Source organism: Argopecten irradians, chromosome 3 (genome assembly GCF_041381155.1).
Source record: "Argopecten irradians isolate NY chromosome 3, Ai_NY, whole genome shotgun sequence".
NCBI lineage: Eukaryota > Metazoa > Mollusca > Bivalvia > Pectinida > Pectinidae > Argopecten > Argopecten irradians.
The window spans coordinates 22,765,688-22,779,146 of NC_091136.1; the positions used below are offsets into that span (position 1 = coordinate 22,765,688).

The following is a 13,459-nucleotide window of genomic DNA, read 5'->3' on the forward strand; positions in this document are numbered from 1 at the left end:
CTGACGTGAATATAACGACAATAATAGTAACTCCTGGATACGACGTATAATATAACGACAATAATAGTAACTCCTGGAGTACTGACGTAGATATACCGACAATAATAGTAACTCCTGGAGTACTGACGTAGATATAACGACAATAATAGTAATCCTGTAGTACTGATATAACGACAATAATAGTAACTCCTGGAGTACTGACGTAGATATAACGACAATAATAGTAACCTCCTGGAGTACTGACGTAGATATAACGACAATAATAGTAACTCCTGGAGTACTGACGTAGATATAACGACAATAATAGTAACTCCTGGAGTTACTGACGTAGATATACCGACAATAATAGTAACTCCTGGAGTAGTACTGACCGTAAATATACCGACAATGATAGTAAATAGGACTGTCAAGGTCAAGGTCATTCATTTGAACAAACTTTGTGTAGCCTTCGTCCCAGCAGGCTTCAGGCCAAATATCAGTACCCTTGGCCTTTTGGTTATTGAAAAGTCTTTTAAACATATTTTAGCCTTTTTGACCCCTGTGATCTTGACCTTCATTCAAGGTAATTCATATAACAAACTTGGTAGCCCTTCATCTTAGCATGCTACAGGCCAAATATCAGTACCCTGGGCTTTTCAGTTATTTACAAGAAGTTGTTTAAAGATTTTAGCCTATTTGACCCGTGACCTTGAATGAAGGTCAAGGTCATTCATTTGAACAAACGTGGTAGCCCTTCATCCCAGCAACCTACAGGCCAAATATGAGTACCCTGATCATGAGCCTTCCCGTTATTGAGAAGAAGTTGTTTGAATAAAAAGCTTAGTACCGCACACGGTTTGGGTCAGATGACCTAAAAATGAATGCAACAGCACCGGATATGTATAAATTTCAGTGTAATTTTATGGCATTTCTATCTGAAATTATTATAATAGTATCTAAAACCTTTAGTATCCAGAAACCTGGCTTTACTGATCAAATATGACAGTCCTGGTGATATCTGGATTAGATAAGTTACACTGTATATCTTGGACACAGACAGCACATAGGCATAAAATGCATATAACATAATATAGATATGGGGTCGTGACTTTATGTGCATGCTGCCATTAGCTACTGTGATAAAATCTATACCAGTACATACATTTGGTGTTGGGTATATTTAACAATCATTGACTAATTCCTTATCAATTTAATAACAGTTTTAATTTGGGCTGCCTGTGTGGTAAATTCTAATCATAACTGGAATAATCATATAAAACAATCAATGAATAATTCCTTATTAATTAACGATTGTAGGTATAAGACTATAAAAAGGCTGCCTGTGTGGTAAAATCTAATTATAAGTGGGAATTAAATTTTCCCGTGACCTTCACCTTGATATCTTCCTCAGTTGTTCCGTCATCCCTAACGGCCACATTATTGGAGGACTGCCCTGATCCAGCATTGATGATCTCGTTGATAAACTCCTGATCTACTCTATCCATAGCAGCTTTGAAGTCATTTTCATAACCTTCACCCTGTAGAAACACGAAAACATAATTTGTTTATGTATATGTATCATATACAAATGTATATCCATTAAACAATCTTGAACTTCATTTCTGACTTTCAGGGTTTCCTATGTCATTTCAAGGGCAAAAATTCTACTATTTAAGTATTACATGGTGACTGAACATGGATATATACTGCAGCCTCCCAAAACAAACAGCCGAATACACACACAACCCACAGGTGGAGGTCATCCTTAAATTACCCTTGCTGTTAGTAAGATTTTGAACCAAACCAAGTCAGGTAATGATAATAAAGGTATGTATATCTTGATGAAGACGAATATTTCTAGGTTAGTTGATGAGGTGTAACGACCTTTAGCAGGTAAGGTATTTACAGTATGGCATCTTCTGTATTCAATGTGTTATATACATATGTGAATGTCTGTAAGATATTCACCTATAGGGTAATTTAAGGAAGTCCTTTAAGTTGAGGAATGATGGTAAAACTAAGGCAAGAACAGTTCCATCAGGGGCTTTAACTCTTGACCAAATGACCATGCAATTATAGCCGTATATATATGTTTACTTATCCCGGCTCAGGTACTAATCTTGTATTCCTATTGGTTAAAAGCATGTCACATGATACCCAGATATAACCTGTATTAAGTTGATAAAATCTCATATCTAATTCAAATGATACAAATGTCATGTACCATATTTGACCCAATAAGCGCCCATGTCCATATAAGCGCCCTTCCCCCTTTTGAGGCCTCCACTTCAATTGTCTGGGCATAAGACCAAGACTATTAAAACTGTATAGGTTTGCAATAGTTTCGTCTTATTTAGCACCTTTTCAATTTTTTATTTTTTAAACCCCTTTAGCACTTATTGGGTCGAATACAGTAATTGAATTATCGTTCTTTGCCACGAACATAATCATGCAGCAAGAAGATGGCGCCTATTTGTGTTTTTCTTTTCTGAATTTTCTTATTCAACTAAACATATATTATAATTAAACTTACCTTTTTAATTTCTGGCTCAAGCATTTCCAGTTTCTTAAGTCGCTGAAATGTGTCATAATCATTTTCCCCGAAAAGTCTGATTGGTTCATTACGTTCTCTTAAACGGCGAATGACCTATATCAAGGAAAAAGATAGCATACATGTAATATGATGAATCACTTAGTCATGACCAAATAACACTTGAAGTAATTGCAATTATTTCTGTTATTGTGCCCTAGTTGGCGCATTACTGTGGATGCAGAATTTAAGCATTGACTGTCCTTCAGTTGGCATTCATTTTGGCTATGAATGCCAACTTAAAGACGTTCAATGCTTATATTTACATTTGATAACAATTTTATTATGAAATACCAACAAATTTTGCATCTATATCAAATGAAAATAGAATTCACTATCGTCAAAGACTATACAGCAATTTCAACAGCCATCATCCAAGAACGCTTGCACAACAATTGTGGCGTCACAATGATAATTACTTCATAATAAGTGATTGGCAGTTCATAGACTAATGAATGCCAACTGCGCTTGGTAAGGTTCCATAGTGGGGCTGCAGTGAAAATGCAAATATAGCGTTTTGACATCATAGAAAGAGTGATTTAAAAGCAAGATGGTAGCAAGATGGTGACTTGAAAAGAAAAATGCAGCATTTTTCTTTTATGAAGGCTATATGTAGCCGAAAATTTGGAGTAAGAGACAGTTTATTATGAATATCGCTATTTATACAGCTACAGATGTAAGACAAAACAATTATCTAAACACATGAAAATATTATTGATTTGGGGCATTGATTCATATTATATACTGTGCGTGGAAAAATCTGGTTATTACGACTACATGTATTACACAAGACATACTGTAATACATTAGTCCAACAACACCACTATCAAAACAACAGATTATATTTGCGGGTTCTTTTGTTCATGGGTATTAAAAATTATTAGGTAACCAGTGTACCTGAACCGGTTTCCTGCAGACTTAAATGACAAACCTGAAATTTTACACCTGCTGGCATTCTAATAAAGCAGACAATATTCAACAAATTATGCAACAAGACCAAAGATCAACCTTGTCATGAACAAAACAAGCTGACAGATTTCGTGATAAAGTCTTAATTCTTGTTTGTTAATGTATTGATAATCTGATGGCCCAACATGTACAGCCGTCTACCCAAGATAATCAAGTTTCCAATCAACCCAGTCAGACTTAAAACTTAGCTTACACATAATGTGATCATGCTGAGTTCAATGAACATGATGATCACTGCTATCTTTATTATATGTTGATTTAATGATCTTTAACCAACAAGAGCGAGGCCCATGGGCCTTAATGGGTATCTGACTTTTGGCACAAAACAATATAGTCACAGTATACAGTAGGGGCTAACAATTAATGCAATACAACAGACCCCTTATTTGAAACTGTAAGTTTCCAAAATATTTCATGATTTTGATCTTAAAAGTACATAAAGGTCATTCACTTAAACAAACAATGTAGCTATTTATCCTGGTATGCTACAGGCCTGATATCAGTACGCAAGGCCTCTTAAATATTCACAAGAATTTATTTAAAAATTTTAGTCTATTTGACCCCTATGACCTTGAATGAAGATCAAAGTCATTAATTTGAACAAACTTGGTTAGCCAATAATCCCAGCATGTCACAGTCTCAATATGAGTACCCTGGGACTTTAAGTTCTTGAGAATAAGTTGTTTAAATATTTTATCCTACTTGACCCCTGTGACCTTGAATAAAGGTCGAGGTCATTCATTTTAACAAACTTGGTAGTCATTCATCCAAGCTTGTCACAAGCCCAATACTAGGTCTCTTGGCCTTTTCATTTTTCACCAAAAGTTGTTTGACCCCTGTGACCATGAATGAAGGTCAAGGTTATTCATTTGAACAAATTTAAACTTTGTAGCCCTTCATCACAACATGTCACAAGCCAAATGTCAGGTCTCTAGGCCTATTAGTTATTCATAAGAAGTTGTTTAAAGATATTAGCCTACTTGACCCCTGTGACCTTGAATGCAGGTCAAGGTCATTCATTTTAACAAACTTGGTAGTCATTCTTCCAAGCATGTCACAAGCCCAATATCTGAGGTCTCTAGGCCTCTTCCTGTTCACAAAAAGTTGTTTAACCCCTGTAACCATGAATGAAGGTCAAGGTTATTCATTTGAACAAACTTGGTGGCCAGTCATCACACCATGTCACAGGCCAAAATGTCAAGTCTCTAGGCCTATTAGTTATTCACAAGAAGTCGTTTAAGATTCTAGCCTATTTGACCCCTGTGACGTTGAATGAATGACAAGGTCATTCTTTTGAACAAACTTGGTAGCCCTTTATCCCAGCATGCCATAAGCCCAATATTAGTACCCCAGGCCTTATGGTTCTTGAGAAGAAATTGTTTAAAGATTTTATCCTTTTCACCCCCTGAACTTGAAAAGAGGTCAAGGTCCTTCAATTGAATAAACTTGTTAACCCTTCATCCCAGTATGCCACAGGCCCAATATCAGGTCTCTAGGCCTCTTAGTTATTCACAAGAAGTTGTTTGAAGGTTTTAGCCTATTTGACCCCTGTGACCTTGAATGAAAGTCAAGGTCATTTGAACAAACTTGGTAGCCCTTCATCCTAGCATGCTACAGGCCAAATATCAGTACCCTAGGCCTTTCGGTTATTGAGAAGAAGTCATTTGAATGAAAAGTTTACACACGACAACCGATGGTGCATGATGGCAATAGTTCATCCTGATCCTTTGGGTCAGATGACCTTAAAATAGATACAGCACCATGACAAAAGTATTCGCGATTTTTTAAAATGGCGGCTCTGGCGCTGTGCGCTTCGGGCGATTAAAGGGGTATAACTCGTACAGAAATGTATATTTTTGGCTAATTTTTTGATATGACGTCGCAGATGACATAACTGACGTCATTTGTCAACGACAGACGTCAGCTTACTAAAAATACCAAAGTAAACAAAGCCACGTAAAGATTGGGAGGAAATCGGCGGAAGTTTCGTCTGATATGAAAAAAAGTTATAATAGAAATGAAGTCATACGGACATAAAACTTCAGAGTTGGTGAAGGCAACAGGAATACCAGAATCTACGATTAGATCCATATGGAAAAGGTATTTGGAAAGTGGAACTCTGGAAAACAAAGCAAGAACAGGTAGGCCGTCCAAGTTGTCAACGAGAGACAAAACATGGCTTTTTCGTAACACAAAAACAACCAGAGGCAAAGTATTGACGGAAATAACTAATGAATTAAATGAAAGATTGGATGTACAAAATATAGTAAATAGTCGAACTGTTCAAAGATTTCTTCATAAAAAGGATTTGAAGCACAGAGTTGTCAGAAAAAAGATGGCTGTTTCGGAAGTAAATCGTAAAAAACGTTTAAGCTGGTGTTTAGAAAAAAGACGACTTAGTGTGGAACAATATTGGAAAACTATAATATTTTCTGATGAAAGACAGGTTGTAATAGGTGATAATCACCGTGTATATGTGTGGAGAACAGCCCGTGAATCTTTTCTACCAGAGTGCATGTGCCCTCCCCGTCAGCGCCGGATATCTGTTATGGTGTGGGGATGCATCACATATTATGGTGTAGGAACTCTTTGTAAAGTTGACGGAAATATAAATGCCCAGAAATACATAAATATACTAGATGATAATCTTTGGCCTGTTATATCGCTCAGCATTTCGCCGACAAAATATATAGATTCCAAGACGACAATGCCCCCGTACATCGGGCACATGTTACAAACGAATTTAAGCTGCAAAATAATATACCAACCATTATCTGGCCTGCACAATCACCAGAAATTAATATTATTGAAAATTTGTGGCTTAGAATCAAAAGGACTTTGCAAAACAACGCCCGGAACATCGGATCTGCAGACCAACTGTTTCTAGCGATTTCCGATATATGGGTTTCATTCACTCTGCAATACGTCAGATCTTTATATAATTCAATACCTCGCCGTTTGTTGGCAGTTATATATCAAGTCCAAAGGTCACCTCACAAAATACTAGGTAAGTGCAATTATTTTAATGTTGTTTGATATGACGTCCGCCATCTTGGAAAATCGCGAATACTTTTGTCATGGTGGGGTAAGTCCATTTATACAGTTTAAATGTGAAAGCAAACAGAGATATGTCTCAATTTGTTTTTACTGTAATTCTAATGTGTTAACTGGTATCGAAACTAAAGATGCAAGATTTTGTATGCTACGCTGCTTGACGGTTGTGTTTAGCACTGTCTAATGTCACTGTTGTTAATTCATAGTAGAACATCGCCGACAGGTATCTCTTAGTATATGTTTTTAAGGTTGGTGTCACTAAATCGGTGAAATCTATCTATTAAACCAAAAACATACATGAGACGGTATCAGACAGTGACTTCTGATATATTGCATTCACAGTTGGAATCAGCGCACAGCGAATGTACACACCCAACAAGGAAAACAATAGTGCGAGAGGACGCTTGCGCTAATAGTTTGTTAATAAGTTGTTGGTATACAACATACAAGACTCCCATGATCTTGAATGAAGGTGAATGTCATTCATTTAAACAAACTTTTTAGCCACTCATTTCAGCATATTACACTCCCAATATTAGGTCTGTAGGCCTAAGGCCTCTTATTAATATAGTTATTGACAACTTGCTTTGTCATTGGTTGTTTTAAAAAAAAAACTATTTGACCCCTGTAAACTTAGATGAAGGTCAAGGTCATTCATTTTAACAAACTTGGTAATCCGTTATCTCAGAATGCTACAGACTTGATATCAGATATCTAAGCCTTTTTGTTATTGAGCAAAAGCTGATTAAATAAAAGGTTAACACACTGTTCAGGACTTTTTTTCAGCAGGATTTGGGCCTGATTTTCGGCCCCATTCTCCATGGCAAAGCCTCTAAATTTTTCCCAATTTAAGCCTTAAATTTCCCCAAATCAAAGTTTCTTTAAAACTATCCCAAAATGTTGCATAAACCTAGTTGGTTAAGGCTTTAAATAATGTGAATTGGCTTTAGAAAAGTACATAAACTACACTGGGAATAAACAAGAGGCCCAAGAGACCTTGACGGTCACCTGAATGCTGATACAGAAAGAGCATTGAAAAGTTGGTTCAAATCTGTAAAAGGTATGTACGAATTAGAATAAACATTAAAGTTTGAACCTTCATATCAGAATTTTTATTTTTTTTGTGTTCATTTTGATAGTTAGTGTATTATGTTACCAAACCTTATGCTTAAAATTCCAATTTGCTTTGCCAATGTTAAACAATAAAACCAAACTAGAGGTCAGTGATTTAATAAATTTCACTTTTTAATCTATGAAGATTATTTGGTTCCATCAAACCTGTGAATTCAGAAGAAGATATTTGAAATTTTAGCCATTTTGACCCATTTTGGCCCTGTCCCTCTGGTCTCTGGGGGTCAGCCAGGACCAATATGGATATGGTGTTAAAATGCTATTTCAGGCTAATAATTCAAACCCCTTTTGACTCATTTCCTATTAAAACTAAGCAAATAATGTTCATAAATGTGTTTTTCCTATACAAACTATAGTAAATTTGACCCCCTCCCCAGGAGAAAATCTGAGATCCAAGGGACATGAAATTCACACATTTTGTAATGGGCCTTAAGACCTTTCAATCTATGAAGAGTATTTGGTTCCATCGAATCTGTGAATTCAGAAAAATGGTTTTTGAAAATCTAGCCAATTTGACCCCTTTTGCCCCCCCCCCTCTGGCCCCTGGGGGTTGGCCAGTACCAATATGGATATGACATTAAAATGGTATCTCAGGCTAATAATTCTAATCCAGATTAGCTAATTTCCTATCAAAACTAAGTAAATGATGTTCAAAAATGTGTTTTTCCTATATAAACTTGTAAATTTGACCTCCTCCCCAGGGGAATCTGAGATCCCAGGTCCATGAAATTCACAATTTTTTGTAAAGGGCCTTAAGACCTTCCAATCTATGAAGAGTATTTGATTCTACCAGTTCCAGAATTTCAGAAGATTTTTCAAATTTTAGCCTATTTGACCCCTTAGGCCCCTGGGGGTCAGTCATGGAAAATTTGTTAATAGGATTCAATGTTCCATCTCATAGGGATATTTTTGACAACATATGACTAATTTCCCATTATTTTAATGACCAAATACTTCTCAAAATTGTGTTTTTCCTACATAAACTATAGTAAACTTAACCCCCTCCCCAGGGGAAACCTGAGACCCCAGGGTCCTATAATTCACAATTTTTGTAAAGGGCCTTGAGACCTTTCTATCTATGATGAGTATTTGATTCTACCACATCTGTGAGTGGAGAAGAAGATTTTTGAAATTTTAGCAAATTTCACCCCTTTTGGCCCCTCCTACAGTCCCCTGGGGGTGGGGGTCATATAATTTCCAATTTTGATTGGCCCTATGTGCCTTAGAAAGTTTGTGCAAAATTTCATTAAAATTACTTCAGAGGTTTTTGAGAAGATTTTTGAAAATGTAAATTGTTTACGGACACACGACGCACAACGATGGACAAAAGGCGATTAGAAAAAGGTCACCTTCGTCTCAGGTGACCTTAAAACTTATTTGTTAAACTTTATTTCATACTTTATAATTTTTCCCAAATCTTTTTTGAGTTGCCCATTTTCCCAAATTGAAATCCAAAGGCCCCATTCCCAAGGCAGTGAGAAAAAGCTCTGCTGTTTATATCAGACCTAGGACAACAACACACAGAGCATAATGACTTAATATTATCTTAACCATTCAAGTATGATGACCTGAAAATTTAAATTTACCTCTTTTCTGGGAAGCTGGGGTACTTTTTCATCTTCGTCTTTTGTTTTGTTTTCTTCCTTTTTAGATACAATCTGAAAATAATGTTTAAAATATTCTCAATGAGTGATTATTGATTAAGACCACAGGGGGCCAACTCAATGAAAATGGATGTTGTCATACATTTTTTTTGTATTTGGTGGATGGACTGATGAGTATATATGTGACAGTCATGTGATTTTTTTCAGAAAATATGAAATTTGAAAAATTATTTAAAAAATCGGGATATTTACTGTTTTATAATAAATATCCCGATTTTTAAAATAATTTTTCAAATTTCATATTTTCTGAAAAAAAATCGCATGACTGTCACATATACTCATCAGTCCATCCACCAAATACAAAAAAAATGTATGACAACATCCATTTTCATTGAGTTGGCCCCCTGATTATTGATCAAGACTACCTTATGTATGTTAGATCACATGCTTCAATAATATTATAGAGTGTTTCACACTAACACTGAACACACAGTCCACATCAAATTATTTTATCACATAATCTGCCTATCCAGTGATTTCACCCATGTATTACTTTTTGCATATGTCATTAAGTGTTATATATAACCTGGAGCGATTTTCAATGGCTGGAAACCCATTGTGACGTCAAGACAGAAACACTAAAATGATGTGAGGAAAAATGGCATGACATCAGGATTTCGAGAACAGCGTGACAAAATGGCAGCCACCACTAGATTTTAGCAATATGTTTTGACGTAGGATTCTTCAAAATGTATAGGTGGTTGTATTTATGTGATAAAAAGCTAAGTATCATAAATTTGTGTTAATTTTACATGAGATTTTACAAAACGAGTCTTAGAAGTTTTTACTTTTGCGAACATTAATTACTCATTTATAATAATAATTTTCTTTCTGTGTAAGACCTATAACATCTTTTTGAAGTTTATAAGTCTTAGTGTAGGTTATAGTAGTGTTATTGTCAGTGTTAACTATATGTTAAAATCACAATATTTTCATAATACATTTCACTTCTATAGTTTCCATTTTTGCATGTTATAATTAGATACAAGGTCATATCAACTGAAAAACAAAAGTGTCAAAAGTCATTAATATTAGCCTGAAAGTACATTTCATACATTAGCATATCACATATTAAAAGTGAACAGCACCACATACCAAAAATAAAGTCTACAAAATTACTATGTACATTATGTACACAACTCACTGGCAACATGATAAAGAAACCATTCATTCAATAAACATAATTTTTCAATATATTTTTGTTTTATTTTTCATAAAGAATATAGAACAATACAGTTATGTCATATTTTGCTTCATGGTTATGTAACAGAATTAGCCTCATTGAATTGTCCCTTTAAATACCAGGTATATTAATCTTCGATACATACATGTATATGTTCTAAGGGAGTGATTAACACTTGGCATACTTATATATATATTCCATTTATCAAAACAATATTATCTTCAAATGTCAATTGTAATTGTTAAAATGTCATTTACACAATGAACTTAATCCAGCCATCATGTAAACAACCTGAGTAATACCTGTGATGATGACTGTTGATCCTCTTTAAGCTGGCGATGTTTTTTTCCAATATTCATCCTCTTGTTTGGCTGCAAGGTCCCCACGTTTTTAAAGTACTTTTTGTTTGGTGCCTGAAGTAGTAATTTCACATGTTAGTAAATATATGGTGGTTATAGGATTTTTTTTTTAATAAAAAAAATGAACAAGTTCTAATTGTGACGGGTGTCGTCACATAAAGTTCCCCAAATCTCAACAGAGCCAAATGTGACAAGAGTGACCTCCCCCTGAATGATGAAATTGTGAATTGTTTTAATTACTGTTAAATAAATTCTATTGCGCAGAAGAAAAATGGTTTTTTGAAAAAATTCACATCATTTAAAGTTAATATATTAGGCACAGCAATGGATTTATAATTGTATAAGATTTGTGTTCTCAACCCTGTTCCTTTTCGTTCAATTTTGACCAATCGCATTTGCATGCCGTGGCGGCCCTCTTTGTTCCTGGTCCATTCCCAATGGGGTAACTAATAAAAAAGTTTTTGTTTATTCAAGAAACTCATCTCACCTGTTCTGTCACGTTCAAAAGGAAACAGAAAGTTATTTTCAGTTGCAACAAGTTTAGAAATCACTTAAATATTTCAGCCTATTTGACTGTGAATCTGTGATGATTAGAATATAACCTTGATAGCAGGAAAACGTAAGTTTACCTCTGTAGCCATTTCACATTACAATTAAAGATTGCTCCACCGCCGACAGAGCAATAATTGATATTCATTATTTGAACAATAATTGTGTTGTATCGTTGTAGATATATGTTATGATTAACACAAAAAATAATATAAAAATAATTTATTTTGCGTTTGGTGCTTGCGCAATCAGTACTTCATTCAATTATAGAATATAGTGACACGTATTTTTTTTCGGGATGCAATTAATTATTTTTCATATTTTTAAACTTGAAATAACATTAGAATCTCAACCTTTTCAATGTTGGTAATGGTGTAAATTAAGTAACTTCTGTAACTGAAGAAAATTGCTAAATCGTCTGCTGCTCTGTTTTTGTAGTGAAAAAATACAATTTGTCGGCAGTGGAGCATCTTTAAGCTTATTACAAGTCCAAAATGAGACCTTTGTCTCTTTGAGCGATATTATGCAATTCTGACTCTGTAGAAAATGGAAATAGATCCTTAACACAGACTCAGAGTATAAGTTCTCTGAACCTCTTGCAATCAGTTTTTAGCTTTATAATGATATAATCTTTAATTTGACCTTGAAGGAAGAAAATGAATGTCATTCTGATTCATATATTAACAAAGAAAGAGTGCATGCATGCATCTGGTGACTATCACCAATCAGTTTTCTTTTGTTTATTTTATAATTAAGGCCTTATTGGACCTTGTTGGTGAAATTCATGATTTTATTTGTTAAAACCCTCATCTAAGGTCTTTTTAAAATCTGGATTTACTTGATATAATTACTGGTACATTTTTAAAATGGTTGAACCAAAACGCATAAAAACATCAAGGTTTTGTATTAGTTAAAAAATATATAGTCATGATTAAGTTCTGCTACTAGACTGTTACAGAGGGAGTAGTTAAGTATATAGTCCATAAAACCTCATATTTTCTCAATCTTACTACTCTTTAATCTTCAACTTTCATTTTCTTCAAAGACATGCCACTTGTAATATGCCGATTCCAGGATACAAAGAAATCTGCTGGGAAGGAAATCGAAAACGATGATTTGGTCATGTGACCAGGAAAATTTTTAGGGCACATATTTCTGTCATGGCGGCGACACTTATATATAGGTGGAGAATACCATAGGTGGAAAATACCAGTGTCCAAGTAAAGGTCATTGTCGGTAACACTTGCCCGATAATGGAACTTAGATAAACTGTTATGTTTTGTGTTTCTTACATGTTATTAATTTTTGGAAGAAAGTACCTAGGTAAGTTATGAAATATTTGTGAGTCAGATGTCAGATGCCATTGATTTCCAACTGTTAAATGACATATTTATTTGATGCCATAACTTACCTGTCATTTCCTTGTGAAGTGTCTAAACTAATTTTTCATGCATGTTTTGATTATATTAAGTACAATGTGTTTTGATAATTAATCTTAAGTGTTTTGTCATAATATGTTATTTTCCACCCGTGGACAATCATTACATATGCCGCAAGTTTGTTTCAAATGTGTCCTAAATAAAGTCAAGTGGTGATGAAAGTCACATGACTAAACTGACTGAACGTTGTATTCCGGAAACGGCGTATTGTACACTTTTAACACCTTTGTGTAACAAATTTAATAATTCTAGCTGACATTTAAGTCATCAGAATCCTCAGAAGTAAGTACAATATCTTTTCCAGCAGAAAAACCCTGTATATTTCGATCTAGATCTGTATTTGATATAATATCTACATGTAGCGCACATGTACATATGTATAGGTTGAAAACTTGAAGGTCTGAACTGGCTAATGCATTCTTTTAATTTCCTATTATAAGCATGTGACTTAACATGTTGTAGAACCATTTATGGTTCATGAAATTGAACTGGATTGATTATTCAGGTAACCTGTAGGCTTAATTAGCTCAGTGGGTATTTTT

General features: G+C 34.7%; 1 protein-coding gene across 1 annotated transcript; it reads right to left on the bottom strand.

The window, feature by feature from the left end:
• Positions 1-1,322: 1,322 nt before the first annotated feature.
• LOC138319568 (pre-mRNA-splicing factor 18-like) lies at positions 1,323-11,570 on the bottom strand. The gene is made up of 5 exons (XM_069262720.1): positions 11,559-11,570; positions 10,873-10,983; positions 9,310-9,381; positions 2,513-2,626; positions 1,323-1,517 (listed from the first exon to the last, which is right to left on the bottom strand). The coding sequence occupies exons 1-5, from the start codon at positions 11,568-11,570 to the stop codon at positions 1,338-1,340; spliced, it is 489 nt and encodes a 162-aa protein (XP_069118821.1). The 3' UTR covers positions 1,323-1,337.
• Between the last annotated feature and the right edge of the window lie 1,889 nt (positions 11,571-13,459).